The sequence below is a fragment of the Lepisosteus platostomus genome, chromosome 13 (assembly GCF_059453375.1).
Source record: "Lepisosteus platostomus isolate fLepPlt1 chromosome 13, fLepPlt1.hap1, whole genome shotgun sequence".
Classification (NCBI taxonomy): Eukaryota; Metazoa; Chordata; class Actinopteri; order Semionotiformes; family Lepisosteidae; genus Lepisosteus; species Lepisosteus platostomus.
The window spans coordinates 27,451,503-27,470,057 of record NC_142623.1 but is presented as its reverse complement, the minus strand read 5'-3'; the positions used below and the strand labels follow the sequence as shown (position 1 = coordinate 27,470,057).

The window sequence follows — 18,555 nt, the reverse complement described above, 5'->3', positions numbered from 1 at the left end:
CATAGTTGGAGAAAAAGTTTGCAAGTATTTGCTCTGGCAAAACATATATCAATTCTACAACATTATTGTTGCTAGAAATGTGAAATATTGAGGCTAATTTTTTCCAACTGGGTTTTGTATTAATGTCTTTTAAAACAAACTATACTGTATATACTGTAACATTTGTTTCCATTACAAAGTCTTTCTTAAAGACTACATCATGCATGCAATTAGCACTAAATTAATTTATCAAGCACTCACACTACTGTATTATATATTATATAGGGAAAAACTATAAGTGGATTTAGGGCACTGTACTGTAACAAAACAGTTTTCAGCTTTCAAAAAAGGGCACTCACAAGAATGTATGTGTTTACTACCCTGCCTAAATTCTGTCTATGGCTCTCAGTACCCATATTTGGTATTGCTTAACAAAATAATTTATTAAAATCTATATACCTGTGCTGTATAGATATATATACTATAAAGCTTTGTTTTTTTTTTCTCAAAGCTGAAAACACATTTTTGTGACAGCACTTGACCTTGGATAATACAGTATGTAGTATTTTAATAAATGTACATTCTAAATCAACTGTTTCAGTTAGTACTGTACACCAAATATGTTTTTTTCTTTTACAATGTTAGCAGCTAAGCAGGGGATTAAGGTAATGAAAAATGAGTAACAATATAAAAACAACAAAAGAAAGCTTTTTACAGCAGACAGGCACAAACGATCACTACAACACAACAATTCCTTTAGTACCTTCCTCTCGCCACAGTATGTTTGCAACTGCAGCACCAGAATGCCAGAAAAAAAAATAATACAGAAAAGAACAAGTCATTTTTTATAGAAAGGATTGCATTACTTTCTCACAAAAATATACACATATAGTTTTTGTAAAAAATGTGTATACTGCAAAATCCAATTTGATTACTTGTGATCTTTGACTGTCCAATTACTGACTTCCAATAGAGTACTGTACTGTCACAAGTCAAGTGTGAACAAAAATGCATTTTAGCTTTTATGCTAGATGGAGAGTTTAAATAAAGTCATTATAGATTTTTAACAACATTCTTGTCTGTAGGGAACTAAATGTTAATATTTTTACTCTTTGAAGAAGGTATTGCAGCTATCTGGTATCAAATGCACTTAAGCATATTTATATATTTATATTAGGTGACCATTTTTTCAAGTAAAAGAATTACTTGTCAATGTGCTGATACAGTGATTGTTTGTATTGCTTTAGGTTCAGAAAGCTGTAACAAAACCATATAAAAGAATTTCCTCAAAACTATCTAGATAGGGAATTGCTCAATGTTGTGTCCCTCAGCCATTGAAACAACAGACTTTGTTAGAACTGCTATATAAATGGACAAGTAATAGGTTTATTCCATGCTGAAAAGAGAAGAAAGAAAACACAGCCTCCACAGCCGAAACATTGTGTTTTCTTTCTTCTCTTTTCAGCATGTAATAAACCTATTACTTGTTCCATTGCAGCCTACGCATGCTGACGCAGCTACCCACCTGAACTACTGCTATATAAATTACTTTAAGCTGACTAAATAAATGGTAATAACAGGTATTGGGATACCTGAGCAACACTGTAATTACATTGTAAATTAATTCTCATTCTGAGTGACTGAGTGACTGTTAAATCTCCAATTCAAGCAATATATTTTCTTCTACATGGTGTTAATCTAGACTTTACAGAATAGAGGTCTGCTTCTCCCCTGAGATGTAGACAATCTTCTTTATCATCCAGTCTTCAAATGTGACTACTGTAAGGAAAAGCCTGATTTGAAAAGATACTTGTTTGTTTCATTGATACAGAGAGGTATTGTCTATAAATGTGTTTTCAGTGCTATACAATTCTGGTTCTTCGGATCGACCAATGAAGACGTCTCTGGGAGTACAACTTAATTCTCTAAACACAATCAGGAATTCTATGTGTGTGTCGAATCTCAGTTTCCACAGAACCGGTTCAATAAATGTAATTTCTGAAATGATAAACCATGAGGCAAATAGTTCATGTTTCATGACATTTCTCAAAAAGCTTTGCAACCTCATTTGACAGCTTTTGTGTGATATAATTAAAATATCAAAACAGTTAATCTTCCTAAAATACTACTGAAAGATCATTGAAACAATATGAGGGGAGGGGCACTGAAGGATGTACACAATGAACAAAAAGGAGTAGAGGAAGTGTAAAATGTGGGACTGGGAAGAGTTCAGCAGAGCGATTCTTTTACTTACGAGTCTTCCTGGCAGAATCTTCCACGAATAGTGAAGAGATGTCCTCATCCACACCCACATCGTTCTTCGCAATGCAGGTGTAGGCACCTGTGTCTTCGTAACGCACGCTGCTGATATGGAGCTCGCTGCCATTTGCTGCAAGAGTGAGGAAAAAGACCTCCTAAAAACCCGTAGGCTGTCTGGACGCTGTCATGGAAGAGAAAAACGTCAACCTCAGATGGCCTCTAAACTGCTCAGATAAAAAGATATATACATACCTACAGTATGTATATATCCTCAGTACTTGCAGCAGGATGGCACTTCGACAGTGTCATAATACGCTCAGAGACCTTTTAGCTAATTCTGAAGTATGACAAGGGCTGCCTTGGAAGAGGCACAACAAACTAAAGCGAGCAGAATGTTATATTGGGCGTATCACACCCATAATGTAGTAGATTGGAAAATAAACGGACATCTCACATCTGCCATTGCTGATGAAGTCTCATTTGTCATTCTGACAACAGCAGCGGGTAAAACAGCGCAGGTGTCTGGTACCAGCCAGGCTGCTCTGAGGGCTCGTCATTATAGGAATGAGTGATCAGCAACACACACAGCATATAAATTGTAATATACTGTATACAGTATGGATAACCACACACACACTGTTACAAATAGCAACTTTGTGATGACCTCTGTATTGTATATAAAGAACTGAATGCAACTGTACAGTTATTTTACTGCTTCAGAAATGTACACATTAATTGTAATGACAAGCAGAATCTCGAGAAGAAACAAGGAGACAAACCATCTACACTGAATTATTGCGTAAACTTTATTTTCATGTTTATTTCAGTGTAGAAAATAATGTAGCTCACTGGTAGCGGTACCAATTGGTGGTAACCAGTATCACAGAGAGTACTCAGGAGTCCTACCACTTTCCAAAGCACTTAGTAACCAGAAACAAGAATGAAGACCTTTACTGCCTCTTTTACCTCAACATGAGTGTAACATTATTAATAAATGTGATAGGAAACTAAAACTTACCGCTGCCTGCAGAAATGGTCCTATGAAATACAGTTTAATGTAAAAACAAACTTAAAAAAACTTCACTAACATTGCTGTTTGCAACAATTCAATGCTGCACAATGGAATCCAGTACATGAAAACTCATTTTGTCCTTTCTAGGTGTAATTTAATGTACTGTAGCCTTTCATTTTTTGGTTAATCTCTTTTTAAACCTGATTATACCACAATCATGCTCTTCAGCAGCATCCCATTTTTAGAGCTAACATGATTTTATAGACTGGGTCAAAGGTCATATATCAGCCACTGGTGCAGTATATAGATGATATCTCTCTCTCTTTGCAGGACCCTTCATTTTCTTTTCTCTTTCTCCCTCTTTGAAGCCTCCTCTCGTTTGAGCTCCTTCTAACCCCAAAAAAGTGTTTCTTGATGGCAGCAACTAAATGTCCTTTCCCTATAAATCTCTGCTGGTAGACCGTTCATACATCTCATGAGTCACAGCTCTTCAATCAAATAGCTGAAGCAGGAAATAGATCTAAATCTAAATGGATATATATCCTATATTAAATCTATATTAAACTATATCCTCTTTTTTAATTGATCACTAATCCTGAATGTTATTAATATGCCTGTAACACATGCTCATCTTTCTAAGACGAAGAATTCATTGTGAGCTCCACCACAGAATCAAACTTTCACTTTGCTTTTGTCAGATGATGCATCAAGTCTCTAATTATTTCCAATAAATAAAAGGTAAAATAAAATAATAGCAGTACAAAATTTGCTATTTATCCAACAAAATAATATACTGTAATTGTACTCTACAAATTTAAATATACACACTACTAAAGATAACAGAAAACAGACAAACTGTTATGCTTTCAAACTTTGTAATGATCATTTAAATGATATTTAATTAGGAATCATCGTTGTGAGTAGTATGTAACACATTGGCCAAAAATTCTAGATTTAAAGCTTCACTATGTTGATGTTGTATACAGTGTTATAATCTAAGCAAGATACTGAACTAGACATTTTTAAATGCGCATAAGCCCACATTTACTCATCTTTAATTGCTATGTAATGAGTGACTTAATTATGTAAAGTAACTATCCTAAGTGAGTATGAAAAGGGTAGAAAAATATGCAAAGCAGTTTTTCTCTTTAATGTGTGTGGGTGCTAATGTCCCAGACTTTACAGCACCACGTGTAACATACTGTATAACTTCCTTTGGTTTTCTGATCATTTTGAAATGTTTGACACAAGTCCCAAAGAAAAATATCTACCAGTCATTTATAGCATGTTAACTGTTCTGTTGCGATTTGGAGAAAAGCATGTAATTAAAAATCCACTAATTAGACATTTTCATTATTTCATACTTTAAAAAAGAAATAATTATAGTACCAACAGGGGGAGATGCTTTTGAATGTGCTATAATGTATATAACATCATTGTATAACCATGATGGTGGTTATTCTAAAGTGTTTTTTGTCAGATAATGCTTTTCCTGAGAGGCAAATAGTGAAAGTTTTTAGTAAATGAGATCCTGGCAGGAGTCACCTGAACATTTTTAATTTAATACTCCAGATGCTACATCTACAGTACAATACATAACGCTTATTACAGATCCTGCTACCCAGTGGGAAACAAACTGATAGTCTAGTTTATTTTTGTGTACAACAACCAGAGAGTTCTTTGTGCTATACCTGCTCTTAGTGATTATTAATAGATTAAAGAAAATCTGTGGTGATATTGTTGTTTTAGAATTCTTTAGCATAAAAACCTACGATTGCAAAGGCCTTATATAAACTGTATATAAAAAAGATTTTTACTGGCATTACTGAAACTTGCAGAAGTTCAAACTTTCTCCTACATCAAGGCAATGATGTGATTTTCAGTTTCAATTACAGTAGATGGATTTTTTGGGGGCTAAGATACAGGGTGAATCTGTAATTCACTCTGTTCACATCCATAAATCCATGATTCATAAATTCTTTACAAAACTTAATACTTGATGATACTTGATCAAACTTAAAGAATGGAATAGAACCATGAAATGACACTACTGATCTACTGATCTCATGAAATACTGCAAGGTGGTTAGGTGCTAAACATTTAATGATAAGCTTGCAGTTAATCCTAGTAGAGCTAATTTGCTTACATATTATTAAGATTTATTAATGTTCTGTTGATTTAATATACAGTATGTTGTATAGCATAACCCCTAAATTAGTGTTATCAATTTACAAACATTTCTCTCACTATTACATGTTATAAACATTTTACAGGAATAGTAATGTGTCTTATTATACTGGTACTGTTACACCTGAGTACTTTTTATGACTGACTATGTGACTGTTTTATTTTTGTTTGGTTTTTTTAGCCATATAACTCTGCAACTCACAACTGGCAACCCACTGAAGCTAAACAGGTGTGAGCCTGGTCAGTACCTGGATGGGAAACCTCCTGGGAAAAACTAAGGTTGCTGCTGGAAGAAGTGTTAGTGGGGCCAGCAGGGGGTGCTCACCCTTTGGTCCACATGGATCCTAATGAACCAGTATAGTGACAAGGACACAATACTGTAAATAAGTGCTGTCCTTCAGATAATACGTAAAACCAAGGACCTGACTCTCTGTGGTCATTAAAAATCCCAGGGCATTTCTTGAAAAGAATAGGGGTAGCCAAATTTCCCATTGGCCCTTACCAATCATGGCCTCCTAATAATCTCCATCTATGAATTTTGCTTTATTACTCTGCTTTCTTCCCCACTGATAGCTGATGGGTGGTGAGCGTTCTGGTGCACTATGGCTGCCGTTGCATCATCCAGGTGGATGCTGCACATTAGTGGTGGTGGAGGGGAGTCCCCATTACCTGTAAAGCGCTTTGAGTGGGGGGTCCAGAAAAGCACTATATAAGTGTAAGCAATTATTATTATTTACAATTACAATTACTATGTTACTATACAATTATTATACAATACAATTACTATACAATTATTATGTTACAATTATTACATATACTAAATTGGTCAAACAAATTACCAATCAGCCTGCAATATGAATAAACCGCAAAATAAAATAAAATGATCAATTTTAGAAGAAAGCACCCAATATGAGCATTTATTTTTCAATTACTTTTATATAGGAACATGGCAAACTTTTCAGAACATGCCTTTTTCACTGAGAGAAAAGGAGTGGTATTAATTACAGAGGACCTTCAGATGAAAGGGTTGCAAAAAACCATCTGACTAGCACTGCTTTTGTTTAATTCCTACCCTGTTGTAATCAAAACACCTTTCAAATTCCCGTATTAAAATATTGCAAAATGTTTTGTAGTTCAAAACTCATTGTGAAGAATTATTATTATTCCTTCATTATGATTAGATTTGCATTAACTTACAGTCCAATTGGGCTAGCCACAATTTTGTTTAGTTGAGACACTTTACTGGTCAACCCTTTGTTGTTTTAAAAAATGCATTTAATTCTAAAAAATCTGTCCCTGTTCTTCATTTAGAGGACCCAAACTCAAAATACTAAGTCTTGGGAAAAATCCTGCACATAGTACTTTTCAAATAAAAAAAAAATATTGTAAGAAAAAAAAATAATTTCTACAATGATGCCATAATATTTGAAATGTTTACAAGAATCATCTGTGTCGAGTGTTTGCATTAGAAATAGAAAAATAAATTTCCCCTCAAATATATTTCCCCCTCTCAATACATTTAGTCATTAATAATAGATAAAGCCAGGAAAATAATAACATGGTACAATATATAGATGCACTTACAATATTGATCTTAATAATCCTCACCATGCAACTCTATCACGCTTACTGTACACACATTGAAGACAGCCTGTTACTGAACGGGTGATGACCTACAGTGAGGTAAAAGAGCCTTATAGTCACAATGGAAGAAATCTGGGAATTTCTTCCTGAACACACAGCTCACTTTACAATCATAGAAATAGAACTTATTTCACTTTTACAAGTTAGGATCAAATAACAACATATTGCTCTATTGTCAACAAACCTTGTTTTAGCAGTAAAGTAGTTTGCACCATATGTTTTCTTTCTTCTGCACAATGTTTTTGGTTGCAAAACCAAACAAAACAGAAGGATTGTGCACCAAATGCATATAAATAAATACAACAGGTCATCCTGTAATTGAATTTTCCAATGAATGATTAAGGAATGTAAAAGAAACTCAGCAGCATGCACAGAACAATACATACAAAAGTGTTACTATGTGTTGTATGTACTAAAGTAAGTAAGTCTGTCCTTTTCTAGTCCTGGGCGGCCAGTACAGGCTTTGTAGGCCACTTTAAAGCAACAACAACAACAACAACAACAACAATAATAATAATAATAATAATAATAATAATAATAATAATAATAATAATAATAAAAAATTCCTTACACTTATATAGTACTTTTCTGGACACTCCACTCAAAGCACTTTTCAGGTAATGGGGACTCCCCTTCACCACCACCAATGTGTAGTCCCCACCTGGATGATGCGACGGCAGCCTCTTGCAGGCAGTAATCTCACCACACACCAGCTAACAGTGGGGAGTGATGAAGCCAATGCATAGATGGGAATTATTAGGAGGCCATGATTGGTAAAGCCCAATGGGAAATTTGGCCAGGTGTTTTCGAGAAACACCCTGGGATTTATAATGACCACAGAGAGTCAGGACCTCGGTTTTATGTCTCATTCGAAGGGCAGCACTACAATTTCCCCTTCACTATGCTGGGGCATTAGGACCCACATCGACTGCATGGTGAGCATTAACACCTCTTTCTGTCTCAACCTTAGTTTTTTTTTTTCAGGAGGTCTCTTATCCAGGTATTGGCCAGGCTCACACCTGCTTTAGCCTCAGTGGATTGCCAATTGTGAGTGGCAGAGTGATATGGCTGCTGGCTGGTAAAATAGCACCTAAAATGCTAGAAGAAGTTGTTAAAGTGGTCCAGTTAAGCCAGTAACCAGCTGGATTTTCTCATTCATTGCTGGGTTAAGAGCTAAGCTGAGTCCCTCCAGGGCCAGGACTGGACAGCTCTGTTTCTTAGACATTCCATATCATACCATTTAATCTGAGGCCTAACTTACCTATCAGTGAAAGTTGCTTCGATAGTTTTGGCAGTATATCCATTCCATTCTTGAGCCATACAATTTTGGGATTGGGAATGCCGTCAGCATGACACTTCAAGCTGGCTGACACTCCTGGTTCTTGTGCCTGTGTCTCTGGGTACACCAAGATCACTGGTGGAACTAAGCAGAAACAATGAGGGGTTTTTAATCAACTGCATTTTTTTGTATATCAAATAAAAGCAAAAACAAATTGACTATTAAAATGCAAAATGTCATTATTATCTAAACACTGTATGTAATAAAACTGTAATTACATGCAATAACAATGTAAAGCAAATGCACTTTTAAAAATCAATTATCAAATACGTTTATTACAATTAAATTAATTTTAATATTTATAAAAAGCTGTGACTGTTGCACATAGATGTTGTAGAATGCTACTGATTTAGCAGTTTCTGATTCAGTTCAGAAAGTCATTTGGATCTGCTAATTTGTTAATCTCACTCATTGAAATACATATTATTTATATTATTTAGAGTTATAACCGTATTGTTAATATTTTTAACTATTCAGAGGACATATCCTTCTGTTCATTTAGGCTTTTGTTCTGAAACTTAAGGGCAAAGTGTTCCAATATGATTGCTCTTGATTTTCAATTAGACTTAAATCCTATGCAACAAAAGAGAACAATCGTATCTTTTGTCCCTGATTAATTGAAAAATATTTTCTGCCTTCTTGTTTTACATTCCTATCATTCAGAAAGAAAATAAAGCAAAGAAATAGGGATTATTATCATTGTTAATATATGCTAGAATATTTCTGTTAATCATGAATTTGTGCAAAAGTACTATGCAGAATGATTTCTAAAGTAATGTGCTACAAAAACTGTGGCGAGCTTTTCTCCCTTGGCACTACTTATTGGATGTGGTTTAAATAATTTTTCATGGCTGAATAACAATCAATAAAATAAAATAATAAGGAATAAACTTGAACTTCTTGTATCAGATTTTGTGGTGCAATAAAGCTTTGTAGTAAAACAGAGTTGGAGTTAAATTAGAAGGTATCAGGTCTAACCTACCATAAATGCATTTGAGGCATCTGTCAAATTAAATTCTGCAATGTTTTTGTATATGCCAAATAGAAAAGTACTTTAGGGATACTTTATGACTGGTCCAATTGGGTTAAAAGATTTGAAACGTGTTCATTTTTTAAACAGTATGTTCATTTTAGAAACATCAGTGGGTGTTCTGAATGCGTCATGAATTCAGATATGCATTTGCTTTGCTAAATCTTTTTAAAATGGTTATACATTCTCTTTGTATCAATAATAAAACATAAAGAATAAAAATAAGCAATGAGCAACTATGAGCCACTACACAAAATGTTCAGTATGTTTGCTCACAGAGACTGCTTCTAGTTCATAAGACTTAAAATACATACTGTGCCTGTAAAGAGCGATCAGTATGGATATTAGCAATTTCGGTTTGGGTGTGAATTTTGAATGCATGGAGATCATATTTGTGAAGAGCAATCCATTCAATAATTACAGGGTGATCATCTAAAGGATGAACCTTGAGTATGAGATGAACAAATAAGAGATTAGATCTTTCCTAATGAATGGCAACAAAACATCAAAGCAACAAATTGTAATAATTCATAATAATTGCTTACACTTTCTGGACACTCCACTCAAAGAGCTTTACAGGTAATGGGGACTCCCCTCCACCACCACAACCACTAATGTGCAGCATCCACTTGGATGATGCGACGGCAGCCATAGTGCGCCAGAACGCTCACCACACATCAGCTATCAGTGGGGAGGAGAGCAAAGTAATGAAGCCAGTTCATAGATGGGGATTATTAGGAGGCCATGATTGGTAAGGGCCAATGGGAAATTTGGCCAGCACACCGGGGTTACACCCCTTCTCTTTTTGAGAAACACCTTGGGATTTTTAATGACCACAGAGAGTCAGGACCTCCGTTTTATGTCTTATCTGAAGGACAGCGCCTGTTTACAGTATAGTGTCCCTGTCACTATACTGGGACATTAGGACCCACACAGACCACAGGGTGAGTACCCCCTGCTGGCCCCATAACACTCTTCCAGCAGCAACTTTAGTTTTTCCCAGGAGGTCTCCCATCCAGGTACTGACCAGGCTCACACCTACTTACAGTGCCTTGCGAAAGTATTCGGCCCCCTTGAACTTTTCAACCTTTTGCCACATTTCAAGCTTCAAACATAAAGATATAAATTTTGTATTTTATGTGAAGAATCACCAACAAGTGGGACACAATTGTGAAGTGGAACGAAATCTATTGGATTTTTGAAACTTTTTTAACTAATAAAAAAATGAAAAGTGGGGCGTGCAAAATTATTCGGCCCCCTTGCGTTAATACTTTGTAGAGCCACCTTTTGTTGCGATTACAGCTGCAAGTCGCTTGGGGTATGTCTCTATCAGTTTTGCACATCGAGAGACTGAAATTCTTGCCCATTCTTCCTTGCAAAACAGCTCGAGCTCAGTGAGGTTGGATGGAGAGCGTTTGTGAACAGCAGTTTTCAGCTCTTTCCACAGATTCTCGATTGGATTCAGGTCTGGACTTTGACTTGGCCATTCAAACACCTGGATACGTTTATTTGTGAACCATTCCTTTGTAGATTTTGCTGTATGTTTGGGATCATTGTCTTGTTGGAAGATAAATCTCCGTCCCAGTTTCAGGTCTTTTGCAGACTCCAACAGGTTTTCATCCAGAATGGTCCTGTATTTGGCTGCATCCATCTTCCCCTCAATTTTAACCATCTTCCCTGTCCCTGCTGAAGAAAACCAGGCCCAAACCATGATGCTGCCACCACCATGTTTGACAGTGGGGATGGTGTGTTGAGGGTGATGAGCTGTGTTGCTTTTACGCCAAACATATCGTTTTGCATTGTGGCCAAAAAGTTCGATTTTGGTTTCATCTGACCAGAGCACCTTCTTCCACATGTTTGGGGTGTCTCCCAGGTGGCTTGTGGCAAACTTTAGACGAGACTTTTTATAGATATCTTTGAGAAATGGCTTTCTTCTTGCCACTCTTCCATAAAGGCCAGATTTGTGCAGTGTAAGACTGATTGTTGTCCTATGGACAGACTCTCCCACCTCAGCTGTAGTTCTCTGCAGTTCATCCAGAGTGATCATGGGCCTCTTGGCTGCATCTCTGATCAGTCTTCTCCTTGTCTGAGCTGAACGTTTAGAGGGACGGCCAGGTCTTGGTAGATTTGCAGTGGTCTGATACTCCTTCCATTTCAAGATGATCGCTTACACAGTGCTCCTTGGGATGTTTGAAGCTTGGGAAATCTTTTTGTATCCAAATCCGGCTTTAAACTTCTCCACAACAGTATTACGGACCTGCCTGGTGTGTTCCTTGGTCTTCATGATGCTCTCTGCGCTTTCAACAGAACCTTGAGACTATCACAGAGCAGGTGCATTTATACAGAGACTTGATTACACACAGGTGGATTCTATTTATCACCATCAGTCATTTAGGACAACATTGGATCATTCAGAGATCCTCGCTGAACTTCTGGAGTGAGTTTGCTGCACTGAAAGTAAAGGGGCCGAATAATTTTGCACGCCCCACTTTTCATTTTTTTATTAGTTAAAAAAGTTTCAAAAATCCAATAGATTTCGTTCCACTTCACAATTGTGTCCCACTTGTTGGTGATTCTTCACATAAAATAAAAAATTTATATCTTTATGTTTGAAGCCTGAAATGTGGCAAAAGGTTGAAAAGTTCAAGGGGGCCGAATACTTTCGCAAGGCACTGTAGCTTCAGTGGGTTGGTAGTTGTGAGTTGCAGAGTGATATGCTGAAAGTGTACTGCTTTTAATATTTTTCAAAACACTGCCTACATCTTGCAATCCCCTGTTTAGAATTTGATACAAAAATATAACCATTCTGTATTAGAAATTGCTCAGTCTAAATACATTTGTTTGTCCTTGTATTGCCAATGCAATCTGGCAGATACAACATTTCACGTCTGATTTCAAATCTGATGAAATATCACATGCTTTAAATTAACATTTAATGAAGACTGCTATGTATGCCATTTACTAACCATTCACCTGGAGGACATGTGTCTGGTAGAGATCTTCATAGCCATATGCATGACAGGTGTAATTACCCATGTGTATAGTTGTCACCTTTGTAATATAAAGTGAGCCGTCATCTCCGAAGTCCTAATTGAGGAGAAAAAAACAGCAGGGAGTTGGGGCAGAAAATGTATCACCACAAGCTATGCAACAAAGATCGGACAGGGATTTTTCAACAATATTTCCATGCTCATACTCAGCTGGATAAATAGAAATAAATAATAAAACGCATTAGCATGATAAATGAAGCATGTTTCAGTTTTCAGAATGCATAACTCATCTGGGATTTTAACCATGGTTTAAAAGGATTAGAAATTAGATTGTTTTCATTGGAATATGTGGGAGTACTGTATGTACGTGTGAGAAGCACTTTGACACCAAAGACCCTTATTGCAACAGCCTCGAGAGACCTTAGGGCCTGCATCATTTTTCAAACCAACACTTTCATGCTAAATTATCACCGTATGCATAAGTATTTAAATAATAATCAAGCATATAAACGGCAGTGCTTTGAGATACTGCAGTAGTGGCACAATTTGAAGAAACCGATCTCCAAGCAAAATAAGTCCAAATTTCATATTAGTGAAAACCTATTAGTGAAAAGGGGTCAAATGTAAAGACATTTTAATGAAGGACCAGACCAGTGAAGTGCATAGCACAAGTAAAAGCCAGTGAGTAAAATATCAACCAGCCTCTGTGCCCATGTGAACTGACCTAATATCTCCTGGGCATTGTTTGTGAAGAAAATTAAAACTGTATATTTTCAACATATAATATAATTAAGGGAGAGATGCCTTGTTACCAATTCCATTTCAGACAATTCCATTTTGAATTGTATGTACCCTATCACTGTGAAAAGTATTACAATTACTAAGTATTAGTAAGTATTAAAGTATAATAACACATACACAGTATATACACTTTGATTCTCTGGTCAAAAATAGCTATACTCTATGGAAGAGCCCTAATAAAGTCAAAACAACTATTTTTGGCTACTTGACATTTGTATGCAAAAAAATATGTAAATTAGGAATCAGAAGTCCATTTAGATTGTTCTTTTTCTTGCTTGCCACACTGTGAAACATTGAGAGGTAATACATATTAATTTCCATAATTAATAACTATTGTTATTGTCAGGCCACAAACAAATAAAGGATCCATCTGTTTCCCTAACGTTTCATCCAATTCAGGGTTGTGAGAAGGCTGGAGCCTATTACTGGCAAGCAACAGGCGCAAAGCAGAGTACATCCTGCACAGGACACCAGTCCATCACAGGGCCCATATAGACTCACACAAACATCAGGGCTAATTTTCCCAGAAGCCAATTAACCTACCAGTATATGTTTGGACTGTGAGGAGAAACCAAGCACCCAGAGGAAACCCACACAAACATAAGGAGAAAAAACTCCACGCAGATAGGACCCCAGCACTGCAAGACAACAATGCTAACCAGTGCGCTACCATGCCCCCATCGCCCCATATCCATTTATCTAACATTTATTAATAAATTACATAATTCTGTAACATGTCACTTTATGAGTACATATAAATCAAATAATTTAATTGTGTAATGTTTATCTATTCAACCAATTCCTCCTCCTAAAATTTCCAAATTTATAAAACACAGTGGGAGTTTCTCATTAAAACATTTTTAATCGAATAAACTGAAACACCAAGACATTGTCCAGAGGCCACTTCCCTAAACACTTTAATAATTACTCCCTGCCACTTTTATTTTTGAAAAACAAACCTTTTAAGTTTCTATTTTAATGCAAAACCAAATTTTCCTTTTATCTTTTGTAATGAGATAAAGATAAAGCAGCTGTGGTTTTAGAGGAACAATCATTGTAAGATGTTTGAAGTTTCTGCTTAATGCATTTCTCAAGCCAGAAACAAACTAGTATATCAAATTCCCAACGGACATGTTAATTAAAGTATGTTTTATATATTACAATTGTTTTTTAATGGTGGCAATGCATTATTCATCTTACTTGTGAATTATTTGATCCTGATAATCAACCCTTTGATCTGTTTTATTTTGGTTCTTTAAGTACCTGGTAAAAATATGCACTGAAAATGAATCAGACACATTTTCTTTTGTTTCCTAAAGTGCTATCTTTACTGAGTGCAATCAAGCCTGGGGAACAAATCCTCTCTTTGAAAACATGACTCAATTACATCAAAAAAGCATTCAATATGGAAAATGTACCAATTCAACTAGACTAATAGTGTTCAATAGAGTTCTGGTTCCAGACTGGGCAAACTGCCACTTCTGGTATTTACTTTCTGGGGACAAATTGCCCATCACACAAAATACTGTGCCTCATAGGACATAATTTCTGTTATAGCAAATGTATGAGTTAGTAATTGATTTTTAAGATTGCACAAATTGTGTACAGCTGTAATGTAAAAAATACCTCAAGCTACAGTTACCTTAATATACTGTACAAAAAATGAATCTATAAATGCAAGATATATACACCACATTTATACATTAGAAATCCTTATTTAGTTAATACTGGGATTGAACTGGCATCTCAAAACAGCAACCTTTGAGAGTTTTGACTTGGAAGGACCCCCTTTGTAAGTTGTAAATGCACACTGAGATGAAACCAATGTACCATAGATGGATTTCAGGTGTTCTTTCCATTTATTTTCAATTGTGCAAGGTGATTTTTTTTTCCATGTGCATCAATTAATGTGTAAATAGAGTAATCATCAGTAGGACAAACAGCCCCAGAAAGCAAACCATGCATGTCAGCTAAACATAGATATAACTTACATTATCTGACAGTTCCACAACTGCACACAGTGCTTGTTAACACTTACACTGTGTATGTCCTAGAACAGCTACTTTTGAGAAAGCTTTGATGAAACGCCATTTTTATGTCATCAATGAAAAACTGCTTAGGAAAGAGAATAATCATTGCGCACTTAATACAGACTGCCCTTTTTGTTTCTTTGTATTCTTTCTAATGAAAAGAGAGAAAAATATTACTCTTGCTCCTGAAAAGCATTGCTGTCATCAGGATATGATCGCTCTGCAGTGCCATTCATAATGTCTATTAATGTCATTGACCCCCTGAAAATTTAAATTGTATACCTCCAGAGGACTATGTACAGTATTTTTAGATTTGAGGGAGAAAAAGAATCTTCAGAAAAACAATTAGATTGGTTTGGTTACTTGTACTATCATGTTATTTAGTAATTTCAACTTCTGTTAAAAAGGTACAACTTGCTTAATATGCACACAGTATGTATATCTGAGCCAATAGTGTTTCTCGCCTAACACAGCTTACTAATTAACTAACTAGCTTGCAAATAGTATTAATAGTTTAAATATTTTACTATTTTAAAAGATTTCATGATATTTGCTTTCATGCCAATCTATCACCTTCCCTGCCTCTTTCATTGGCTAAAAATTCGTAAGATACACAGTGATCTTAAACAAGAAATATTATTGATTCAGTCCCACTATTTCACACAAAGCATGGATGCTTACAGCCAACATGAATGAAAATAAACTAAACAGCAAGGCATTTCATCAAACAGGTTATACCAGGGATCCTCTGCATTACTTAAATATGTCACAATAACGGGATACATGGGTTTAGTTATGACACACAACATTAGAGGAGCTGAAAATGGATTTTTAACAAAATCCCCTTAACTTTGCATGAGGAGTAAGGTTTTCATGCTTCAGTTACTTCTAGAGAATGAAACTACTGTTTTTACACATGGCATAATAAAATAAATGTATGTAGATAAAATCAGAGAAACGTTTGCCGTGGCATATCTTTATTTGGCTATTGTTGTGTTGCAAGTGTTGATGAGCTGCAAAAATCTGATTGGTACAAGTACTGCACATATGGCACATACTGTATAGTCGGGACAAAAAAAACATTATCAAAATGTCTTCAAAGAACTCTTGAGGGATCCTCTGCCTTAGTTTGGCTCAGATGTCAAAGCACTTGTTTTAATCATTTGCTCATTCAAAAGTACTAAAAGAGTTGCATGTCTCCGATATACACTATAAAATCTAATAAGCAAAGTAAAAATAATCATCAGAAAAAATACCTACATTAATATCTTCTAAATCCAAAAAGTTCAGTATAATTCCATTTCGCTTCCAGATGATTGGAGGCCTCAGTGTTCCTCTGATGGCACATGACAACACAGTGCTCAGTCCCACTGTTACTGTGGTGATGCTGACTTTCTGATCTTCAGGAAGACTCAGCTGAACAACCTCTGAAAAACAACAAGTTTTCAGGTGTGAATTTCACAGCTTTCTGCACTATAGCTGAATCATCTCCTCATTTTCTCAAAACTGATGGAAAAGGTTAAAGAAACAAATAGCAAGAGACAAGTAAGAGATGAGAATGTTCTTCAAATACAAAATAGTCATAAAAATCATTTTAAGAATATCTGGCTTAACAAAAAGCTTTTGAGTTCATTGTATTTGTGTTCATGTTCCTTGTACTGTAATAATAATAAACTTTATTTTATATAGCACCTTTAAAGGTGGCTTCTCAAAGCGCTTTAGAGGATGACAATAGCAATAAATAAGAAGACTACAACAATAAATAAGAAGATTTCACAAGATAGGACACAATTACAATTACAACAATACAACAATAACAATAGAGGAGACCGTAGAAGGTGGTACTAAGAAAAGCAGAGGGGTGAAGAATAGAACCAGTTAAGTAAAGGCTTTACTGAAGAAGAAGGTTTTGAGTCTGGATTTGAAGGAGTTTAGAGAAGGTGACTCTCTGATATCCTTGGGCAAAGAGTTCCAGAGCTTGGGGGCAGAGCAGGAGAAGGCCCTGTCGCCAATACAATGTAGATGGGCTTGGGGAACAGTAAGGAGGGCAGAATTTGAAGAGCGGAGGTTGCGAGGTGGGGAGTAGGTTGATAAAAGTTCAGACAGGTATTGAGGTGCCAAGCCATGTAAAGCCTCGCAATTACATGGCTTGGCACCTCAATATGTACTGTATATTCGCTATCATGTAATTATAAAATGTATAGAGCACAATTATCAGGGTCTTTAAAAATAGTAAGAATATAAAATGTTACAAATGAGAGGAGACCAATTGACCTGCCAGCTTAATGATCAAAGAATCCCATTAAAACATTTCTTAAAGAATCCTTTGAAGTCAGTTTCAACAACAGGGAGCTGGTGGCACATCTCATCATACTCTTTGTAAAGAAGTGACTCTTGTTTTCTGTCATGATTGTTCCTAAGAGTAATTTTTACTTGTGTGCCTGGGTCCTGATTGATGCCAGTTTTGTAACATCACCCTCATTTGTGCAATGCTCTGCAGGATTATGAATACTGTACCTGAATCAATTCTCCATGATATGTATATGTCATCTTAATAAGAGGAACATTTAAATAATAATGTACCAATTTTCTGCACTTTACAGAAATCTACTATCAGGCCTTATCATTATCCGTTGGGCTAAAGTACATGCATTATAAAAACCCAATGAAAAGAAGAGAGATGGTTAATATTAAGAATATAACTAGAATAATAAATAATCCTATTCTGTATATGATATGAATTTCAATGCAGGCACTATTCTACCTTTTTCATGACATAAAACATTTCGTTTATTTTATCTTTAAACCTTAAACTCCAATCAACAGTCTTTTATGGATCACCTAACAGCATTCATTATTCAATTCATTTAAAATGTATTCCATGAGAAATCTGAATTTTCTTAAAAATTGAGAGGCTATCATTACATAAGGATTGCAGGTCTTGTCTCTTTCAATTGGCCTAATTAAACTGTATTGAACATCTTTTTTTTACAGCAATAATGCATATACGGAACTGAAACATGAAGTTAAATTCTACTTAAAATTAATGGAACATGTTAAAGTGAAGTTATTGCAGGTAATATTTACTGTGTTATTTTTTTACCTTCCTAAGTTGAATTAGCAATACTTCATCACTGCAAAAACTGTGATAGCGAAGGGAAGCATTGCTTAATTTAGTTTATCATTAAGATTTAGTACTCAGATATTTTTAGACATCTAATAAACCATAGCATGATTTATATGGCTAAGGGATCAACAGCAAAAATAAAAAATGAATCTTTCCT

General features: G+C 35.6%; 1 protein-coding gene across 2 annotated transcripts in view; it reads right to left on the bottom strand.

The window, feature by feature from the left end:
• Positions 1 to 18,555, bottom strand: part of fstl4 (follistatin-like 4) — a 177,435-nt gene that overhangs the window by 10,735 nt on the left and 148,145 nt on the right. Inside the window, exons 7-11 of one of the 2 annotated variants that reach the window (XM_088603912.1) lie at positions 16,532 to 16,698; positions 12,417 to 12,537; positions 8,343 to 8,504; positions 2,234 to 2,368; positions 743 to 769 (exon numbers count right to left, since the gene is read on the bottom strand). In XM_088603912.1, the coding sequence (XP_088460038.1) occupies positions 743 to 769; positions 2,234 to 2,368; positions 8,343 to 8,504; positions 12,417 to 12,537; positions 16,532 to 16,698 (612 nt within the window). The remainder of the gene's footprint in view (positions 1 to 742; positions 770 to 2,233; positions 2,369 to 8,342; positions 8,505 to 12,416; positions 12,538 to 16,531; positions 16,699 to 18,555) is intronic. The other variant, XM_088603913.1, reaches the window with a different exon arrangement.